Here is a 20,660-nt window from a genome sequence, read left to right on the forward strand (position 1 = left end):
TCTCTTGTAGTGTCATTAACCTTTTGTAATCCCAAGTATCCTGTGGTAATGTGATTAAGATGCATAAAGGCATTTCTGATGGAAAATTCCCCATTCCTTAAAAGATCAATAGTAGATCTGGCCCATCTGAATTTGCACTGAAATGGTCACAGCAAAAATATTTAGATTCCAACTCCTAGCAAACTTGTATATTAACAATTTGTTCCTGAAGTTTGCACAGAGTTGCCATTACGCTAACTGGTTGATAACAGTCCCTACTGTGGTTTTTTTGCCAGATTTCAAATTCTGGTATAATGATGCTTCCCTTCCATTGCAATATCTAGTACAATACCATTAACATATCTAATTTCCTCACATTACTGAGTTGATGGAGCACCTGGTAAAATATTTATCTGGGTCTGGGTGTATATCATGGCTGTGTTCGTGAGCTATTTTCCCACGGTGTGCAATATGTTTGAAGGTTTGTTTTGGTGTGTTTGGAGAAGATATTACATTTCACTACTCTTTTCACTTAAACATCTTTTATCCGTTGGTAAGAGCATTCTCCCAAAAGGCAAAGATCTTTGTTGGAATTCACATTTTGAGGAAATTTAAGGACAGGAATATGAGAAATAACTTTCACATTCACAATGTAGCCAATACATTATCACTTCTTAGCTCACAAAATAGTTCTTATTTAAAAACTTGCTCTTATGTTTTCAATTTAAGATTTTAAATTTTTTTGCGATCACTTCAAACAGTAAGTGGCAAACGAGCAACAGTAACTTAGGACTGCAAAAACAAGTATGTTCAAATTTGATACTAAAAATCTGTCTTGGTATTTAACAAGATGAGCAGCTACTCCATGGTATTCTTTTACATGATCAATTTTATTTTCAATAAAAAAGTTCATAAAAAGTACACACAGCATTAAATATTAATAATTAGAATGGGAAATTTATATCAAGACTAAAGGTATTCCTACCATTCTGAGCTCCTGTGATAATAATAGCCATCAATTGTAGCAGCAGATTTTTGGAAACAGATGTAATAAAAGCCAGCAAATGAAGCACCATTTATATCCTTGATAGTATGGTCAGGCACGAGAAAGTGTTCTTTCCACCTCATAAAAACAAAGTCAGTTGACTTCAAGGCTTCATAATCGAAAGTATCCGAGTTGAATGTTTTTGCATACTGGTAAAATGATCCAAATTTACTCTGGAAAGAAAAACAAAAAGCTGTAACTCACAGGGAAACACTAATAATAGCTTAGATTACCAAATGCTTGAAAGGCAGAATAACATCTTAATATAAAGAATTATCATTTAAAAAGTTGAAAGGCCTATCATAATACTAATTTATACTCTAATGTTGGTGTACAGACTATTATTTAAGCACCTGGAAGCAGCAAAATACATTACTGCTGCAAAATCATTTCATTACTAGAAACTTTGTTCAATGCACCATTCATTTTCATCACTTGATTGCATTTCAGTTACGGTATTCACTGTTTTCAAGCAAAGTTAAATGTTATACGACCTGTAGGGTTATGTAACAACGCAAGCTACAAGAATTCTCCATTCAAGGTGAACAATATCAACAATGGATATTCCTGCATTCCATTACAACTGCATTGAGTGCCAAATTTTTTTAACAGCATTGATCAACAATCTGTCAGCAAAGAGGAACCTTAGTGACTGATGATAATGAATTCTTCACACAACAACTGAGGACATTCAAGGCGCCCCCCCCCCCCCCCCACCCCCCCCCCCACCCAAACTTTAAAAGCTAATAGCCATCATTAAACTAGTTTGACACTATGCCATATCTATGTCAACATTAAACAAACCTTTTTACCTTTGCAAACCATCAGACACACAACATCAGCAATAATTCTTTTCACATGTGTTGTCTGCTTTCACTGCTACTCTCTCTACTACCGGCTTTTTCAGTGCAAACTTAACTACTTATAAATTTCTTAACACATTTCACACTAACTTCTCTGCTTAGAAGACTTTTACAGAGGTGTGTATGATACGAAGCTTAAAGCACTTTCCGTTTCTGTTGAACATTCCATTATGGAGAGACTTGAGTTTTATGATGCATTTTACAGATAAAATGTCAGTGATCACATTGAGCTTTTACTTAACATGTAGCCTACAACTATCAAGGGTAAAGGTTCCATTAAAGCACATCTTCAAAGCACCATAATCTGCACTTGAAATGTTTATTTGCCAACCCAGTATTCAGGTGCGTAACTTATTGTCTAGGTTGTACCTGACACACAACAAAACAGCTGCACTTAGTTTTTGCAGATCCATCATATAGATGTGGATGTAGGACTGCACCTGATCAAAAACTCTTACAAACCTGATACCAGCAGCCATAATTCTTCCTAAAAACTTTATTATTTATGCAACCAGTTTTGATGCTTCATTTACATAACTTTCAGGCCCCTATGCAAAAATTAATGGAGAAAATCTTGAGATAGTTGTTGTCATGCGTTTGAAATGTATATATCGCATAAATAGAAGCCCACGGTATTCAGTTCAATATATGGGGTACATGTTCTACGTGCTCCAAAATTAGGATGTCTCCATTCCTTTTAGCATAGAGGTCTGGAGGGGACCCTAATGAAGGGCTGAATCTTGCTGCTTACTTAATAAAATTTTTTAGGAAGAAATGCAGCTGTTTGTGTTCTTTTTCTAGGATAAAAAGCTGTAGGCCCATCAATTTCTACAAAATGACAATGTATATATAATAGCAGAGAGATAAGTCTATTCACATTATGTATCTATAGAGCAATGACATGGGTGTCAGTTCATACAATATCACATCAAATCTACGGTATACAGGTTGTCGTATTTGTTACTCCTGTCAAATCTTAGGTAGTGACACTTCTCGATCACATCCAACATAACTGTCATATTATAATGTAAACTTGAAACTGGCAGGTCAAAGACTCAATATTACCTGACACACACAGGGGTGCAAGCACATCTCATGTACACATGACTGCCTACTACAGCATCTCAGACCAGAATGTAACTATCACGTAGGATGCAAGTAGCATTTGGAGGGGGCAGGGAAGGGGAAGAGATAGAAGTGTACTGGTGGGGAGAGAGACAAATTTTGTCCGGTGGAGTGTGCAACAGGTGCAGCATTAGGAGGTCGTGGAGCAAGGAGGTGGGTGGGTGGGTGGGGGGGGGGGGGGGGGGGGAGAGAGAGAGAGAGAAAGGAGAGGAGTGGGGAAAGATGGGCAGATGCATTGACAGAGGGCGGCAAATGAGAATGGAGAGTTGATAGCACAAAGGAGGGGTGGAAACTGTTAGTTAGTGGGCATCGGGACAGTATGTTACAGTAGGTTGAGGCTGGGATAATTATGGGAGCAGAGAATGGGTAGTAAGGATAACTCCTATCTGCACAGTTCAGAAACGGTGGTGGTGGAAGGAAGGATCCAGACGGCTCAAGTAGTGCAGCAGCCATTGAAATCAAGTGTGTTATGTTCAGCTGCATGTTGTGCCACAGAGTGGGTCACTTTGCTCTTGGCCACAGTTTGGCAGTGGCTGTTCATCCTGGTAGACAGCTGGTTGGTAGTCATACCAATATAAAAAGCTGTGCAATGATTGCAGCAGAGCTGCTAAATGACATGGCTGCTTTCACAGTTGGCCAGGCCTCTGATGGGGTAGGATAAACCTGTGACAGGACTTCAGTATGAAGTGCTGTGTGGGTGGATTGGGCAGATTTTGCGCGTGGGTCTTCCACAGGGATGTGATCCTTGTGGCAAGGGGTTGCGACTGGGAGGGGCATACGTATGGACTAGGATGTTGTGGAGGTTGGGTGAGCGATGGAAACATCGCTTCAGGAGGGGTGGGAAGTATCTCGGGTAGGATGCCCCTCATTTCAGGCGTGTTGATAGGTGAACAAAACCCTGGCAAAGGAAGTGGTTTAGTTGTTCCAGTCCAGGGTGGTACTAAGTGACAAAGAAACTACCTGCCATTTATCCGACTCTCCCACCTATAAACTCTGCCAGAGTGGCTGCATCCCAGGAGTCCAGCACAACCTTCAATCACTGCTTAAAGTCCTAGGCCCTTCCCAGAACATCTCCCCTGCATCCATTTCCTACCTCACCCCTATGACATCCCGCACATCGACCTTCTACATGCTCCCCACAATCCACAAATTCAAATGATCCTGGATGCCCCATTGTAGCTGCTTACTGTGCCCCTACTGAAAGAATTTTGGTCCTCATTGAGCAACATCTCCAACCAACTGCCTGTACTCTAGCTTCCCACATTAAAGACACCAACCACTTCCTTCATCGAATCTCCGCCATCCCCATCCCCTTAACCTCCTGTTGTGATTTGAGAATTTCAGCGTAAATTCTAGAACCACACAGCCTTCTACAGTCTCAAACACACGATATTCTAGATACAAGTGTGGAATGGTAAAATCCTACCCACTGCGTATCACATGTTTGTGTCTGCAGGTTTAAAATCAGTCGCAGAAAGAAAGTAGATGCGACGGTCGAACAGCACTGACAAGTACCTGTCGGGCAATCCATAAATGCGTTAGTGAGTGTGTATGGAAGAACCATGGAATCTCTGCGCCACTTTGTGCTTATTGTGTCACTGACTATTGCTATGTGAAACAAGAACAGTTGAAAAAGTACTCATATAGACGCTTGACTCAGCCTTGTTAGAGACACGACATTTTTTCAATCTCCTTTTCTGAAAGTCAAGGTCTCTAAGCAGACTTTCTTTCGAATGTTAATCAATTTGTTTCTAACATATGACCGTACGAGAGACTTACCAAAGTTCTAAATTATGCTGAAAGTGAGAATTTTTGTTGTGCTTGAAAGACAAATCATTGATTGACGAAACGTAAAGCTTTTATGGCTACTTATTTCACTAGTAGAAAGAAGCTTGGAAGTTTCTGTACCTAGTGTTATTCGGTGGAGAAGAAGTCAAGACAGTTTCCAGTAGCCAGCTATCCAGTAAAGAAGGGTGGCTGCGAACTCCAATTAAGTCATCTCATAAAGAAGTGGAATGTAGTTTGGGGAAGTAAATCAGTATAACCCAGACCCACACTCACACTTTATAAGTCGTCAAAACATTAGACTATATCTCTACTTGTCACTGTTGACTCCACTTGCCTATACATGAAATTCCTTATGCCCATTGTCTTACCGCTACTGAACACTACCGTTCCCAGCACCCTTCAAACTCCAAACCCACTACCTCATTCCTCATACACCTTACTACTTTATCTTAACCCACAACTACTACTCCATTGAATGGAAAGTATGTAAACAAACCTGCAGCACAGGGTTGGCACCCTCCTACATCTACCTTTTTATGGGCCATCTAGATGAGACCTTCCTAGCCTTCCCTAACACCAAACCCCTAATCAGGTCTCAGGGCCAAGACATCCTGTCTTCATTCCTTCACAATATCAACACCATCTCTCCCGTCCACTTCATATGGTCCTCCTCAACCTAGCATGCCACCTTATAGACATTGACCACCACCTCTTTGATTTCTCCATCTGCACCTCTGTCCACATTAAACACACCAATCACCAACACTACCTGCATTTCAACAGCTGTCATCCCTTACACACACACACACACACACACACACACACACACACACACAAAAAAAATCATTCCCATACAGCATTGCCACCCGAGGGCAGCATATCGGCAGTGACAGAAACTCCCTTGCTCAGTATGCTGAGAGTCTCACCACGGCCTTCACAGACAAGCACTGTCTCCAGACCTAGTCCACAAACAGATCTCCCGTTCCATTTCCATTCACACCCCGAATCCGCCCACTATCCCGAAGAAACAGTCACACCGACTGTCCCCTGTGTGACCCAATCCCAACCCAGACTGGAACAAGTAAACCACTCCCTTCGCCAGGGCTTTGATTACCTACCATTATGCCCTGAAATGAGGGACATCCTCCACAACATTCCAGTCCATCCCTATGCCATTTCCAATCACAACACCTCGCCACAATGATCATATCCCTGTGGAAGACGCAGGTGCTAGATCTGCCCAATCCACCCATCCAGCACTTTCTATTTCATTCTTGTCACAGGTTTATCCACATTATTTACCAGCTCTGCAGCAATTATTACACAGCTTCTTGTATTGATATGACTACCAACCAGCTGTCCAATAGGATGAATTGCCACCACCAAACTGTGGCCAAGAGCGAAGTAGACAACCCTGTGGCACAACACGAAGCTGAATGTAACACACTTTATTTCAGTGGCTGCTTCAGTACCCAAGTGTCCTGGATTCTTCCTGCCACCACCTGCTTTTCTGAACTGCACAGACGGGAATTATCCTTGAAACACATTCTCCACTTTTGTAATTATCCCAGCCTATACTATCCCCACAGTCTCCACCCCCTCTGTTCTATCATTTCCTCCCTATTCTCATCTCCCACCCTGTTTATTTGTTGCCCTCTGCCAAAGCATCTGACCATCTTTCCCAACTTTTCTCCTTTTTCTTCCCACCTCCCTCCTCCACAACCTCCTGACGTTGCACCTGTTGGTTTTCTTGTCCCTGCACACTCCGTCAGACAGTGTTTGTCTCTCCCACCACCCGTACACTACTACTATCCCTTCCCCTTCACCAATTGCTGCTTGCAGCCCAAGTGATGGTGCCATTCTGGCCTGGGATGCTGGAGTTGGCGGTTGTGTGCATGGGGTGTGCTTGCTCGTGTGTGTGATAACTGGATAGATAAGAAATCTATTTTACAAGTGAAGGCAGAAGAATGCACATATAAAAAAGGTTTTACTAATGCAAACTTTTGGAACCACTGGCTCCTCCTTCGAGTGGAAGGGTTGAAAGGGAAGGAAGAGCAGTGAAGGGAAAGGAACTGGAGAGATTTAGAAAGGGGTAGAGTTCAGTAAAAATCACCCAGACCTCTGGGGGTCAGGGGACACTTACTGGATGGAATGAGAAGGGAAGATTGGTTGTTGGGGACTGCACTGGATGAGGTTTGAAAACCTGAGAGCTTAAAGGTGGAAGAGGGGTAATACGCAAGACAGATTACTACTAAAACACTATGCACAATTTAATAAGAATGAAAAGCTAAGTGCATTGTATGTAACAGAGGTAGGAAGCTGACAGCAATAAACAGACAGGTCAGGAAATGAAAGAACGTATGTCTGGCTTAGTTGATCAGCACTTGCAACCCATAGTACAAAGACTCTCCTTCTATATTAAAGACACCAATCATTTTCTTGACTGACTGAAATCCAGTGCCCATCCCACTCCCACCATACACCTTGCTTGTCACCACCTCCCTCTGTACCAACATGCCTGTCAAACATGTTCAGTCTGCTGTGGAACATTTCCTCAGTCAGCACAAAACTGATTTCAAATCTACGACATCGTTCCTGCTCACCTTAATCAACTTTATGAGTACTAACAACTATTTCACTTTTGAGGGGCAGATACATAACAGATCAGGGGTACAACCATGGGAACCAGGACGACTCCTTCCTATGCCAACCTTTCCATGCATCGCTTGGAGGGTGCTTTCCTGGGAGTCTTAAGCGTTCAGCCGCTGGTTTGGTTTAGATACATTGATGACAACTGATCTCCAAATACCTTCTCAAATTAAATTTCACATGGTCCTACTCCAAATCCCATGCCACTTTCCTTGATGTCGATCTCATCCTTCCGAAGGTCAGTTACACACTTCTGTCCACATTAAACCCACTAACGAACAGTACTTACATTCTGACAATTGTCATCCTTTCCATGACAAACATTTTTTTCTCATACAGCCTTGGCCTTCAAGGCAGGGAAATTTGTTTGAATGCAGACACTTCGCAGCAATACACCACCATTCTCACCTCAGCCTTCACTGCATTTAATTACCCTAGTCCAAATGCACATTTCCCCAGCCATCCCATCCAATCTTGGCACTGCTGATACCTAAAAAACAACAACAACTTTGGAGCACATAACTTGTCACTCAATATTATCCTGGTCTTGAATGTATTAATCACCCACTATGACGAGGGCATGACTTCCTAAAATCATGCTCTGAAATGAGATCCATTCTGTTTGTTATTTTGCCCGCCGCACCTAGAATAACTTTTCGTTGCCCTGCCAATTTGCACAATATCCTTGTCAGACCCTATGCTGCTTCTGAATGCATCTCCCTATCTTATGGCTCCCACTCCCATAACTGTCCCCACAACAAGACTTACCCTATACACCCTCCAACCACCACCAATACTAGTCCTGTAACTGACAAAACATATACTATATAAGGAAGAGCACCAGTGAAATAACGTGTCGTATACCAGCTGTTATGTGCACACTGTTTGGCCTTTTACATTGGCACGACTACCACCAAGTTGCAGGTTAGAACGAATGGGCTTAAGCGAAGGGCGTACACCAGCAACACACAATACACTGTTGCGGAGCATGCTCTACAACATGACAGTCTTGACCTCTGTGCCTGCTTCACCACCTGTGCTATCTGGATTCTTCCCCCAGACACCAGTTTCTTGGAGCTCTGCAGATAGGCAGTAGTACTACAAGATGTTCTTGGTTCTCACCACTCAACTGGCCTTAATTTCCAGTAATTTCTTCTGTCTCAGCATTTCTGCACAGTAACTACCATTTTCTTCACTCCATTTTAGTTTTCAACATCTTTCATTTTCTGACCTGTCTATTTTTTGCAGTACGCCTCGCACCTCTGTTACATACAATGCATGTAGCCTTTCACTCTTATTAACTTGTACATGATGTTTTAGCAGTAATCTCTGTCTTGCATATTGCCCGTCATCCACCTTCAAGCTCACAGTTTTTGAAATCTCATCTGGTGCAGTCCCAACTATCAGCCTTTCCTTCTCATCCCATCTGGTAAGTCTGCCCTGTTCCGAGGTTCTGGGTGACTTCTGAACTCTACCCCTTTTCCTATACCTCTCCAGTTCCTTTTCCTTCCTCCTTTCTGCTGGAAGAAGGAGCAAACTGCTCTGTAAGCAAAACCTTATATATATATATATATGTGTGTTCTCCTGCTGCTGTCCAGATTTTTTTATCTATGCAATTATGTTATTCCATAACTGTTTGTTCATTAAGTGTGTTGTCCAGTTGTTTTGTCATATGGATGCATACATCTATTTCTTTTAGATAATTTAAACGTCTCCTATTTTCCGCTTTCTGAAGAATGGTAGAAGAGGCAGATTATTGAACATTCTAGAAGAAATTGAAATATACACCCATACAACGAAACAATTGGACAATATAATTAATGAACGAACAGAGTTATGGAATAAGATGTATACGGGGTGAAACACCTAAAACTTGCACCTCAAATATTTTGCAAATGGGAAGTGTTACACATGTGCAGTATTCACAGAATGGACTGGTAATTGGAGGCTCGTATTGTTAGCCACACAACAGGTTGTAATAATACTTGAAAAGTGTATTTTTTATGCAGACATACACATTTTCAAATGTAGCAATGCCTATTGACACTGACAAACTAAAAGTTGACTAAATCAGAATGTCAGAGGTGTCTGTTACAATATTCTACTGAGAGTCGTTTGCGAGACCTTGTATTTCGAAAAGTTGTTTTTTGGAAAGTTTCTATAATGACACTTGTTTGCGCCATTTACCCTGTTTAATTATTAGGTAGAATGGCGTTATTCTTGCTTACAGTGTGTTTGTGTGCTCTTTGAGTGCCTTGTGACTTGGTAGTCAGTCGGTGTGTGAGAATCCAACCAGTAGGTCGTGAGTGGATGAAGGAATTTATCAATGCAGATAAAGTCGACATGCTCATAGCGTATGGAGTGTGTAGGAAGAATGCAGTTTGTTCTTGTATGGTGAATGCTGCAAAATGCCCCAACAGATTTCCACCATCTTGACAATTTTTATCAACCTCTTCAACCAGTTATGTGGAAGTGGTAGTTCAACAGCTATACAAGGTAACAGAAGAAAACAATCACATGAGAAACTGGCATAAGTTCGGTAAGAGTCCTCTGCATGCTTCATCGAAACAGGTTCCATACCTATCACCTCTCTCCAAGAGCAGCGTGGAAGTGATAAGAATCGTTTTAACTTTTGTATGTGGTTATTAAGACAGGATAGTCCAGACATACAGGGTGACTCAAAAAGAATACCAAATCTTTAAAAATGTGTATTTAATGAAAGAAACATAATATAACCTTCTGTTATACATCATTACAAAGAGTATTTAAAAAGGTTTTTTTTTTCACTCAAAAACAAGTTCAGAGATGTTCAATATGGCCCCCTCCAGACACACGAGCAATATCAACCCGATACTCCAACTCGTTCCACACTCTCTGTAGCATATCAGGCGTAACAGTTTGGATAGCTGCTGTTATTTCTCGTTTCAAATCATCAATGGTGGCTGGGAGAGGTGGCCGAAACACCATATCCTTAACATACCCCCATAAGAAAAAATCGCAGGGGGTAAGATCAGGGCTTCTTGGAGGCCAGTGATGAAGTGCTCTGTCACGGGCTGCGAACAAATGCTTGCTGGATGCGTGCATTTTGAACGAAGTATGGTGTTAAACCTCCTGATAGGTGGTGTATTAAACGTTGGTATAAACACGCTGAACAACTGTCGTCGATTCACTTCTGCCGTACTCAATAACACAAAAAGCTTTCTGTTGAGCGGTCGCCATCTTAGCATCAACTGACGCTGACGCCTAGTCAACAGCGCCTCAAGGGAACAAATGTACAACTAAATGAAACTTTATAGCTCCCTGAATTCGCCAACAGATAGTGCTTAGCTCTGCCTTTTGTCGTTGCAGAGTTTTAAATTCCTAAAGTTGTGGTATTCTTTTTGAATCACCCTGTATTGTGTATCTTTTTTAGTGGTGGAGCCACATTTACCAATTATGGACAGGCAAACTGCTGAAACATGCACTATTAGTCTGTTGACAAGCCCTGTTGGCTTCTTCAGGTGAAAAGTCAGCATCCTTTGAGTGTAAACATGTGGTACGGCATAGTGAAGCATGAGCTCATAGGCCTGTTTTTCATAGATGGGCCACTGAACATGCACAAGTATCACAGTCTCCTAACAGATCATCTTCCGTGGATGCTAGATGTTCCTTTGCAGACTAGGAGGAACTTGTGGTACCAACATGATGGCTGTCTAGCCCATAATGCATGAAGTGCTACAAATTTTCTTTACCAATTATTTCCAAATAGCTGGATTGGATGCAGAGGACCTGTACCTTATCCAGCCCATTCCCTGATTTGACACCTGCAGACTTCTTTTCTGTGATGGGAGCTGAAAGACACTGTCTACAACGACATACCAATTACATGTGATGATATGCAATGACTTATTTCTGCACCAGTCGCTCTGCACCAAAGTGTGTCCACAGAGAGAGAGAGAGAGAGAGAGAGAGAGAGAGAGAGAGAGAGAGAGAGAGCTAGCTTTCTAAATATTATTACAATCTGTTGATTGGCTAACAATATGAGCCCCTGACTACCAATCCATTCTGTGAGAACCACACATCAATAGCACTTTCCATTTCTGCGAAGTGTGATGCAAGTTTTAGAGGATTCACCCTGAATACAAAATTTCACATGATATGTTTGATTATTTTGCAATTTTATACCTTTTGTATATTCTGCCTTCATGTATCAATTGTCCAGATGGTATTTTACATGCACTATGAATGCATATCATGATTGATTTATAAATATGATCCTGGAAATAAGAAAGGGACATGTAATATAGAGTCTTTGACTGTCTGTTCCTGTTTACACTATAATAGGACAGTTATGTCAGATGTGATCAAGAACTGTCACTACCTGAGATTTGTCAGCAGCAACGTACACAATAATCTTTGTACTATGCGATAGTATAAATTTCATATCGCATCTCATAAACTGAAATGCACATCATTGTGACACAGATACATTATGTAAGTAGACTTACATTTCTGCTATACAGCTGTTTGTTCGTCTGTATCAGAAGCCACTGACAATTTGTTATACACCTGAATATTGGTTTGGAAAATAAACAATTCAAGTGTAGTTCATGGTGTTTTGAAGATGTCTTTTAACAAATATCTTAAAAGCTGTGGAACACCAAGCGTTTAAAATTTTTAAGGGAAATTATGACTGTGTACAACTTGTTTTCGTTAAAATGAAGGGCACCATTACTTCTTTTTGTAGCTGACTAATATTATGGTGAAGCATAATCCTTACATAGGAATCAATTTTTTGCAACATTTCTGGATGACTGGACTCATTTTAAACTTTGCGGAGACAATTCTGTTTTGTACCATAATAAATACATGATTATCAATTTATTACACCAATACGAAACAGTAACCAAGTTAATACATAAAGTAAGCGTACGTTCTGCGGCCACTGTCACTGTCAAAATTCTTCTGGTCTGTTGACCACATGGTCAAAATATGAAATTATCCAATGTTTCAGCCACTGTTGCAAGTGGCCTTCCTCAGGGCTGTGCTGAGCTGATTGCTGAATGAGAGAGACTTTAGATCTTATATAATGGCAGAGGAAGCAGTTTATGTAATTTTATAAGGTACTTCAGGATAAGAGGAGGGATGTTAGCCATTCTTCATTCATTTTTACATTATTCCTCATCATTGGAGGATGAAGACATGCTTGATTGGCTTGATTGGTGTTTACATTTCGTGCTATTGGTGGAAACAGGCAAATTAGAAATGGGTAGTAGCTGTGACGTAGTGCTGTTTACTTGTTGCTAGGTGCAGGCTGCGGTATGTCTGCACTCTGTGTGTGTACAACCACCTGCAGGTCGCTTGGGAATTTCTATTGCCTCTCTAATCTTCCACCTCAATGTAAATGGCTGTTTCACTGGTACATGGGCTTCACGGAATTTTGTATGGACTTGTTAATTGTAATAGAGATATTTCTTAACTTCAATGATTTTCGTAACTTCAGTATAACATTCACTTACACAATGTAAAGTCTACGAAGGAATTACAACAATAGGAAAAGAATAGATTGCTGCTCACCACATAGATGCGGCAACGTATTGCAGAAAGGCTCAATGTGTCTTGATGTAGGATTCTGTAGCTTCCACAAAGTGATTTAGATAACAATAAAAGCTTTACTCAAGTCTAATGCTAACTGTGATTTCCGACTATATTGCAGTTACCAATGGAAGGAAAGAAATACTCTCCTGGTAATCTCCGAAACTTCATTTTTGCATTTGGTTGTACTTACATGCTGAGAAATTAATTTTTTTGTAGTTCAATGACTGCTCACATATTTTGCAAAGAAGTATTTTATTGTCATTAAAAAAATATGCACTATACTGTGCAAAAGGAAAAGAATTAAGCACATTACTAGCTACCTTGTGCAAGCATGCCACACTGGGGGGGGAAAGAGAAATTTAGAACAATAATGGAACCATGTTTTAGCTCCAGAACTCATTGTTGCATTTGAGGGAGGTATGATCTGATAGATGGCCAAGTAAATCCAAGCCAATAATTAGTGCCCTTATCTACTGTTTACCTCTATTTACAGGGACATGCGTTTTTAATCATCAGAATGGCATTTATTTTGGAAGTAGGCATTTATATAAAAGGGCAGAAAAAGATCACATAAAATTGCTTTGTTTTGATCATGGAGATTTAACACATAACTAAGTATTCTGGCAAAGTTCTGGTCTCTTCTAAAAACTGAAATGTAATTTTTGTTAACAGAAAAAAAGATGTATATGAGACCGCAGACATTTAATTTGTACACAAATACTAAAACATGTTACTTAGATGTAATGAACACAACTCACCCAGTGCTTTTTGTCAACATCTTCATCTGCATCCCATTTTCTTGTTAAAAATGGATACTTTTTGCTGATAATTTCTCCATCAAAGAATGTTGTTAGAGTTGGGAATTCTTCAGTCAAGCCCTTTATCTTCAAATAACCACACAGATATGAATTTTCTTCATCAACATGCTGAAAAATCACGGAAATGCCATATTTAATGTGTAAACTGCTGCATTCTGTATAAGCAACGAAAACAAAAACTTAACAGTACTTTCAAATAAAACTCTGTGTATACAAACAAAAGACTAATGCTTGTGCCTAGAACTATAGGTCCCTACATGGGACAAAAGCAATGAACTGGATCAAGTGGAAATGTCAATTACGATCCTGAATCGAGAAAGTGACCGCACAAGGATTAGAAAACCTGAAAAATTAGATACTTTTTAGAGTGCACACAACCATTCAAAGCTGGGTGTGATGAGAGGAAAAAAGAAATAAAAGGAACAGCCAAAGGTGAGAAAGATGCATATATTGCAGAAGAAGTAGTGACAAGAAAGGAGAATTATGACAAAAAATGACAGTAAAACTCAAAACTAAACAAATGCAAAGAAAGCAGGAGTATGGAGGTGAGGAGAGAGGACACAGTAAAGAAAGTAACGCTGCAATGTTTATTTTAAGGTGGGGCCAGCTGCTTCATAGCAAGTTCCTTTCTACTCAGTTTTTAAATAGGTGGGCTGGGATGAAGAATCTAAGTTGTCCTCATGAAGAGGCAATCACTGAGCACACTGCTCACGGACAGGATATTAAGTAGGCCTATCAATTTATCTCCAACGATAATTGTGGTTGTTCAGCCATTGCAGTGAGCTGAACAGAAGTTGCACATCAGTTTGTATATGATTTTTTTTTTTTTTTAGGCAGAAAGCAAATTTTATCCTTCTATAGACAGAGTACATGATCTTAGGAATGGCCATAGGTCATTGCAGAGAACCATTAAATGCTCCATCTTTACTACTGTTCACGAGAAAACTACGGACCTAGTCTATCGGCTCATTGAAGACTCTTCAATTTTAATAGCTTAATGCTGCATTTGATTAATTTTGTTGCTCTTTTCAAGTTAAAACAAGATGGTGAGAAAAAAGTGATGTAATTCTATTCAAAAGTAACTCACACGCACATTAACCCTTGATTCCTCTTTCAATCTGCAGCATTGTACACAACCAGCTTCCTTTCGAAGCCAACCATCCACAGTGCTTCAAATCCGATATCATTAAACCTACATGTTTGTTTCCATACAACTACTAAATCACACTAGACTTACTATCAGATTCCTCTAAACCTACAGTTGTGTACATAACCAGTTTCCTTTTCAAGCTAACCATATAAGAAAGCAAAATCTAAACATACGCCCAAATGGATCAGTTCAAAATAATGACAGTCTACACATCTTCCAGCCATTCACAGACTGCGCCTAAGCCTGCTTCCTTCTTCACAACATTTTTGACCAATTGATTAGCAGGGTTAAAAAAGGACTCTCAAGTCATCAAGGACCTTCAAGTCATCAGCCCCTTATTACTGAAATAACCAAAGCCAGAGGATTTCATGAGGAGAAAAGGGTGGACATCCAATTTGATAGTCTGTGGTTCCATGTGAGGAGCAGAATTATGTATGAGGAAGAGTGAAGGTACAACAACTGTAATGCAGTGGAAGTGGAGAGCTGAGCCAGTGGAAAGAAGCTGGAGGCTCCCCTAGGCTTTCCCTGTGGTGGGACAGGGGGTTCGGCTTTCACATCCAATGTCTCTCCTGTGATGTAAGTGAACAGAATGAAGATTTCATGGTAGGTGGTGCAACAGTATCCCACACAACACACTGAATTAATCACTGCAGCGCAGAGTACTACAGTAAGAAATAATTTCCAAATTACAAAAGCACTGTTGTCGATACGTATGTGTTTCCGTACCTTACTGTCGTGAGCATCTTTTGTCGGTCATGGGGGAAAAAAAAACACCTTCTTGCCTTCTGTTTCCAATCTATATTGGAAAAGATTGTTTGCAAGGAATGCCCTGCAGCTCACTTGGGAGCAAACTATCATGAACAGACTCTCAAGAAATGCTTCTCCGCTCTCTGTTCCCCTACCGTGCTGATTCAGTATGCAGTAGCTGGTAGATGAACTAGCTACCACCAGCTAGTAATCACTCACCAAACTGCTTCAGACTCCAAATGGAGTGGGGGAGGACTCAGGAGTCTTTAACCTGCTTCCTTCTTGACACAGCATTCACCATTGATTTCAGATCATCGTGAATATGGTTTATGATAATGATAACGGTATGTATTATTTCATTTTATATACATGTTTAGTTTATGTACATAGATTACAGAATTCACTGCATGTACATTCGTTCTCATTTTTAGTATTTATTAACTGAAAAAGTGTATCTTAATAGCATGTACTTTAATTTTCCATATAATGTAATTTTCAGTGTTTCAGGATATAAGTCAACCACACTGCTTTTAGCTGGAAGACCATCAAGCAATATATAGTATCATTTTGCCAAACTGGATAACAAAGGGGCAAATGTTGCTACTGCCAGTAGGCAACATCTCATTCTGACTCTTCACCAAACTAAGACGTCCAACCCCCAAGCATCCCACAATATCTCTGGATTGTGTAGGTCACATAACAAATCAAGATTACAAACGAATAATGCATCAATTTCTTCTGGGTGGGTCCCACAACCTCACTATAGATGATGAAAGACTCCCCGGTGTAGGTGCAAATATGCTCAAGAGTGCGACAGATGGCTACAATCTCTGCATTGAAACTGAGCCTTTGGGTCTTGCGATAGCTCCAGACGAAGCTGTGGCCAAGGCAAGGACCATGGAGGGGTATGTAAGTGGACCTGCAGGAAAGATTGAAAAGAGAAAGTGTCGAGTACAGTAAGAAGTAACCAGACATGGACTGCAAGGGGATGCCTTGTTTGAGCCGCCGCTGCGGGAGATGGATTGCCTTGTTAGGAAAAAGGAGACTGTAATTGGGATGGTGATGCCTGAGCCACACCGACTGGGGTGCTGATCGCCCTATAGTGCTGCAGATGTACAAAGCCCTCTGCAGTCCAGTATTGACTGTGGGAGCCTGGTGTATGGTTCAATATCATCCTCCGTGCCGCAGCTGCTGGATTCTAACCACCACTGTGGTGTCGGGGATACTTTGCAAGCAGCGGTTTCTGCCAGAACCACAATGGAAGAACGCCAGTTTCCATGAGAAGGCTGTTCCCTGGGCTCGTTCGGAAAGCTCCCGTCGCAAGCCGACACCACAGTGGTGGTTTGAGTCCAGCAGCTGCGGCACGGAGGATGATATTGAACCATATACCAGGCTCTCACAGTCAATACTGGACTGCAGAGGGCTTTGTACATCTGCAGCAGTATAGGGCGATCAGCACCCCAGTCGGTGTGGCTCAGGCATCAAATAATATTAAGATGTCACGAGCACTTTTCCTTAAGCTCACAAAGATGTGAAAACCAAGTGGGAATTTAAGAGTCCCAAAAAGCGCTAAGTCTACACTACATCAAGTAGTTGGTCATCGAGGTAAAGGTCTGGAGAGGAGTGGACAGTAAGAAGATGACAAGTGCATGACAAGTGTTAGGCAGCTGAAAACTGAAAGCCCTGAGTGAGGGCCCACAACTGTGCCTTACGTAAGGCTCCCTGCAACCAGCATTCAGCCACACCAATAGAAGAGAAGCAGAAGGCAATACAAAGATCGTCGGCATATAGCAGGGGAGATACTGAGCACCATACTGCTGGGCAAGACCATTAATAGCAATTAAAAAGAGTGAGACACAGGACAGAGCACTGCATGACACCATTCTCTTGGATACGAGGCGAACTGTGGGAAACACTAACCCGAATTTGGGAAGTGCAGAGTGACAAGAAGTTCAGTATGAAAATCGGGAGGGTCTCTGGAAACTCCACTCATACAGAGTAGAGAGGATGTGGTGTCGACAAGTGCTATTGCAGGCCTTTGTAAGGTCAAAAAGGATGGCAATAAGGTGTTGTCACTGGGAAAAGGACGATTGAGGCAGACTCTAGGTAGATAAATCTGTCGGTGGTGGAGCACCCTTGGCGAAAAGTGCCCTGGGATATACACTTCCAGTCATCTGGGAAGGCATGAAGTGACGGAAAGGAAGATTACACCTGAGGGTTACCTGCCGCCACCAGTTGGGCATTCACAGTCAGTACCATTTCATCCAAGACGTCTGTGAGTCCATGTCCTCAGGAGGTGCTAGAATCTCCACCTTGTCCTCGGACACAGAACTGTCAGGGAGTGGTGGTGTGGGAGTCACCAGAGTCTCCTGTTTCCTAACAGACTACTTCTATGTTTGCCTTCTCACCACTCCTTAGGGGCTTGCTGGGAGGGTTTTTCAGAAGTAGCTTCAGGGACAGGAAGACCGTGAAGCCCTTCGACCAGCAGCTAATGGCTCTTTCAACCACTGACTGGTGTCCACTTGACCCTAGGAAGAGGGAGGGGCAGGCGGGAGTCCATGGAAGGTAGAGTCCCAAGGGATCCCTTCTGCACATGAAGAGCTGGAGACGAGGCTGTTGCTTCTCCAACTGGGAGGAGGGGACGAACATCACCGGCATTTGGGGGGGGGGGGGGAGTGAGGGGGGGGGGGGTGCTCCCAAAGCAGAAGGTTTGGGAGCAACAGAAGAAGAGAGCAGGAGAGAAGACGAAGATGAGTGGCCATGAGGGCCCACTGCAATAAGTTTAGATTAGAGCTTAAACGGTACCAGGGTGGGTAGCGCCGTCACAGCGGCAGCATACAACGAGGAACATTCGAACTGGTTTCAACCTTTCGTATTTTAGTTGAGCCTCACAATAAGATAGCCTGTTCAGAGTCTTGTACTCCATAATTTTCTGCTCTTTTTGGAGTACTGCGCAGTCCGGCGAGCACGGAGAGTGGTGCTCGTCACAGTTGATGCAGCTGGGGGGAGGTGCACATGGAGTATTCGGAATGCGTCTCTGCATGTGGTGCTGGAATTGCACCGGGGGACACGTGTCCGAATTTCCAGCACTTAAATCATGGCATAGGCGCAGGGACGCACGGTTTGACATCACATCGGTACACCATCATCTTGACTTTTTCAGGTAACAAACCACCCTCAAAGGCCAGGATGAAGGCACTGGTGACAACCCTATTGTTTTCAAGCCCCCTATACACGCACCAGATGAAGTGAACGCCCTGTCATTCTAAACTGGCATATAGTTCGTGTGACTGCAACAGGATGTCATGATGAAAAATAACTCCCTGGACCATGTTGAGGCTTTTATGGGAGAGTGACCGAAAAACGAATATCACCCAGCTTGTCACAGGCGAGTAACAACTGGGACTGGGTTGGGGATGCCATCTGAATCAAAACCGACCCACTACGCTGTCACTTCCCCAAACTTGGCCACCAGGTGCTCAACAAAAAAAGAGGCTTTGTATGCAAAAAGGAGTTTCCATCAGTTCTGCTGCACACTAAATAACGAGGTGAATATGGCTCTTGGTTGTGTAGCCCTATGTTCCTTCCATTATGTTGCTAGGCAGGGGAACGATTTAGGGTCATACCTGTCAGTGTTGTAACCAACCTTCCCTTTCATAAGAGACTGCTGAGGCCATTTGGTCCATATGATGCTACCCATTCCAATCAGGGGGCTTTCCCCACGAGCACCATCCAGCCATAGCAAAGACCACGTGGCAAGATGGCCGTTGCTAGGAGTCCTGACGCCTAAAGGAGATTGACATCTACTCCTTGGCATACAAGGGGAGTTTGCAGCTCAGGCATCAGCTGTGTGATCACTGTGTTGTCAGGGAGCTACCACCAAATGGGTATATGATGGCCCCATCACAACAGACTGGCTACCGTGCTGGATATTGGGTGTGGAAAAATACAATAGTGTCATGGGGGCCAAAGAGGACAGTTGACAACAAAAGATGATGATGATGTACCCCGGAAGGTGTCCATACCCAAATAGTTGAATTGCAGGAGGAGATGCAAAGCACAACAATAAGAGGTGCAGGAGATCTAATCTAATGGCACTGCATAAGCCATAAGGTGTCCTTCCCCAAGTGATCCATAGAATTTGGAAAGTGGGAGGTCAAACCATAAAATGGGACCTGAACATATTGATACAAAAAGTGGGAAACTCCTCTTAGTCACCACTTACAGCAGGCGGGAATATCTTGGGCCTACTCTAACCCCTGAACGCACAGAGGGGAGGAGGGGGGTGGGGTAAGCTGGTTAGTGCAGAACGATAGGTCCACATGGGAAAGGGTGGGTGTGGAGTCTGAAAGGAACGTGGGTGCTCCTGTGATGAGGCAGATAAGGTCAAGTTGACTGAGAAGGTCAGCCAAGAGGGCACCTGCCTGACAGGATCTAGGAGAACCCCGAAGGGGATGGTGCACATTAAAATCACCGAGCAGCAGAAAGGGGTGATGTATAAGATTGAGGAAGTCTGTCTTAGTGACAAAGAATGACGGGGGGTTGCAAACTGTACAAAGAGAAAAGGTCAAGTGAAGAAGGAAAAAACACACCGCAACAGCTTGAAGGAGATGGGTAGACCACGAACATCATCCCGTACGAGCAGCATGACTCCCCACGAGATGGACTGCCGTCCTCAAGGGTGGGGGGTGTAAAAACGGCCCGAGAGGAAATGCGAGAGCTCAAAGCGGTTTCGATGACACAATTTTGTTTCCTGGAGGCAGAACAAGTGGACGCTGCAATTCTAAGAACAGCCGTAAATCCTCTTTGTTTCATCGAAGGCCACAAATGTTCCATGGAAGGAGTCACAATGCGGAAAGGGGAGGAGGGAAGAAATATAGGGGTGTAGCCTCAGTGGCTGCTGAATGCCAGCCTTCAAA

The 20,660-nt window shown here is 42.4% G+C and overlaps 1 protein-coding gene across 1 annotated transcript in view; it reads right to left on the reverse strand.

Annotated features, from left to right (window-relative positions):
• Positions 1–20,660, reverse strand: part of LOC124778030 (glucose-induced degradation protein 4 homolog) — an 89,818-nt gene that overhangs the window by 19,662 nt on the left and 49,496 nt on the right. The window contains exons 2-3 of the mRNA XM_047253611.1: positions 13,785–13,952; positions 965–1,197 (exon numbers count right to left, since the gene is read on the reverse strand). Coding sequence (XP_047109567.1) covers positions 965–1,197; positions 13,785–13,952 — 401 coding nt within the window. The remainder of the gene's footprint in view (positions 1–964; positions 1,198–13,784; positions 13,953–20,660) is intronic.

Source organism: Schistocerca piceifrons, chromosome 2, assembly GCF_021461385.2.
Source record: "Schistocerca piceifrons isolate TAMUIC-IGC-003096 chromosome 2, iqSchPice1.1, whole genome shotgun sequence".
NCBI classification, from domain to species: domain Eukaryota; kingdom Metazoa; phylum Arthropoda; class Insecta; order Orthoptera; family Acrididae; genus Schistocerca; species Schistocerca piceifrons.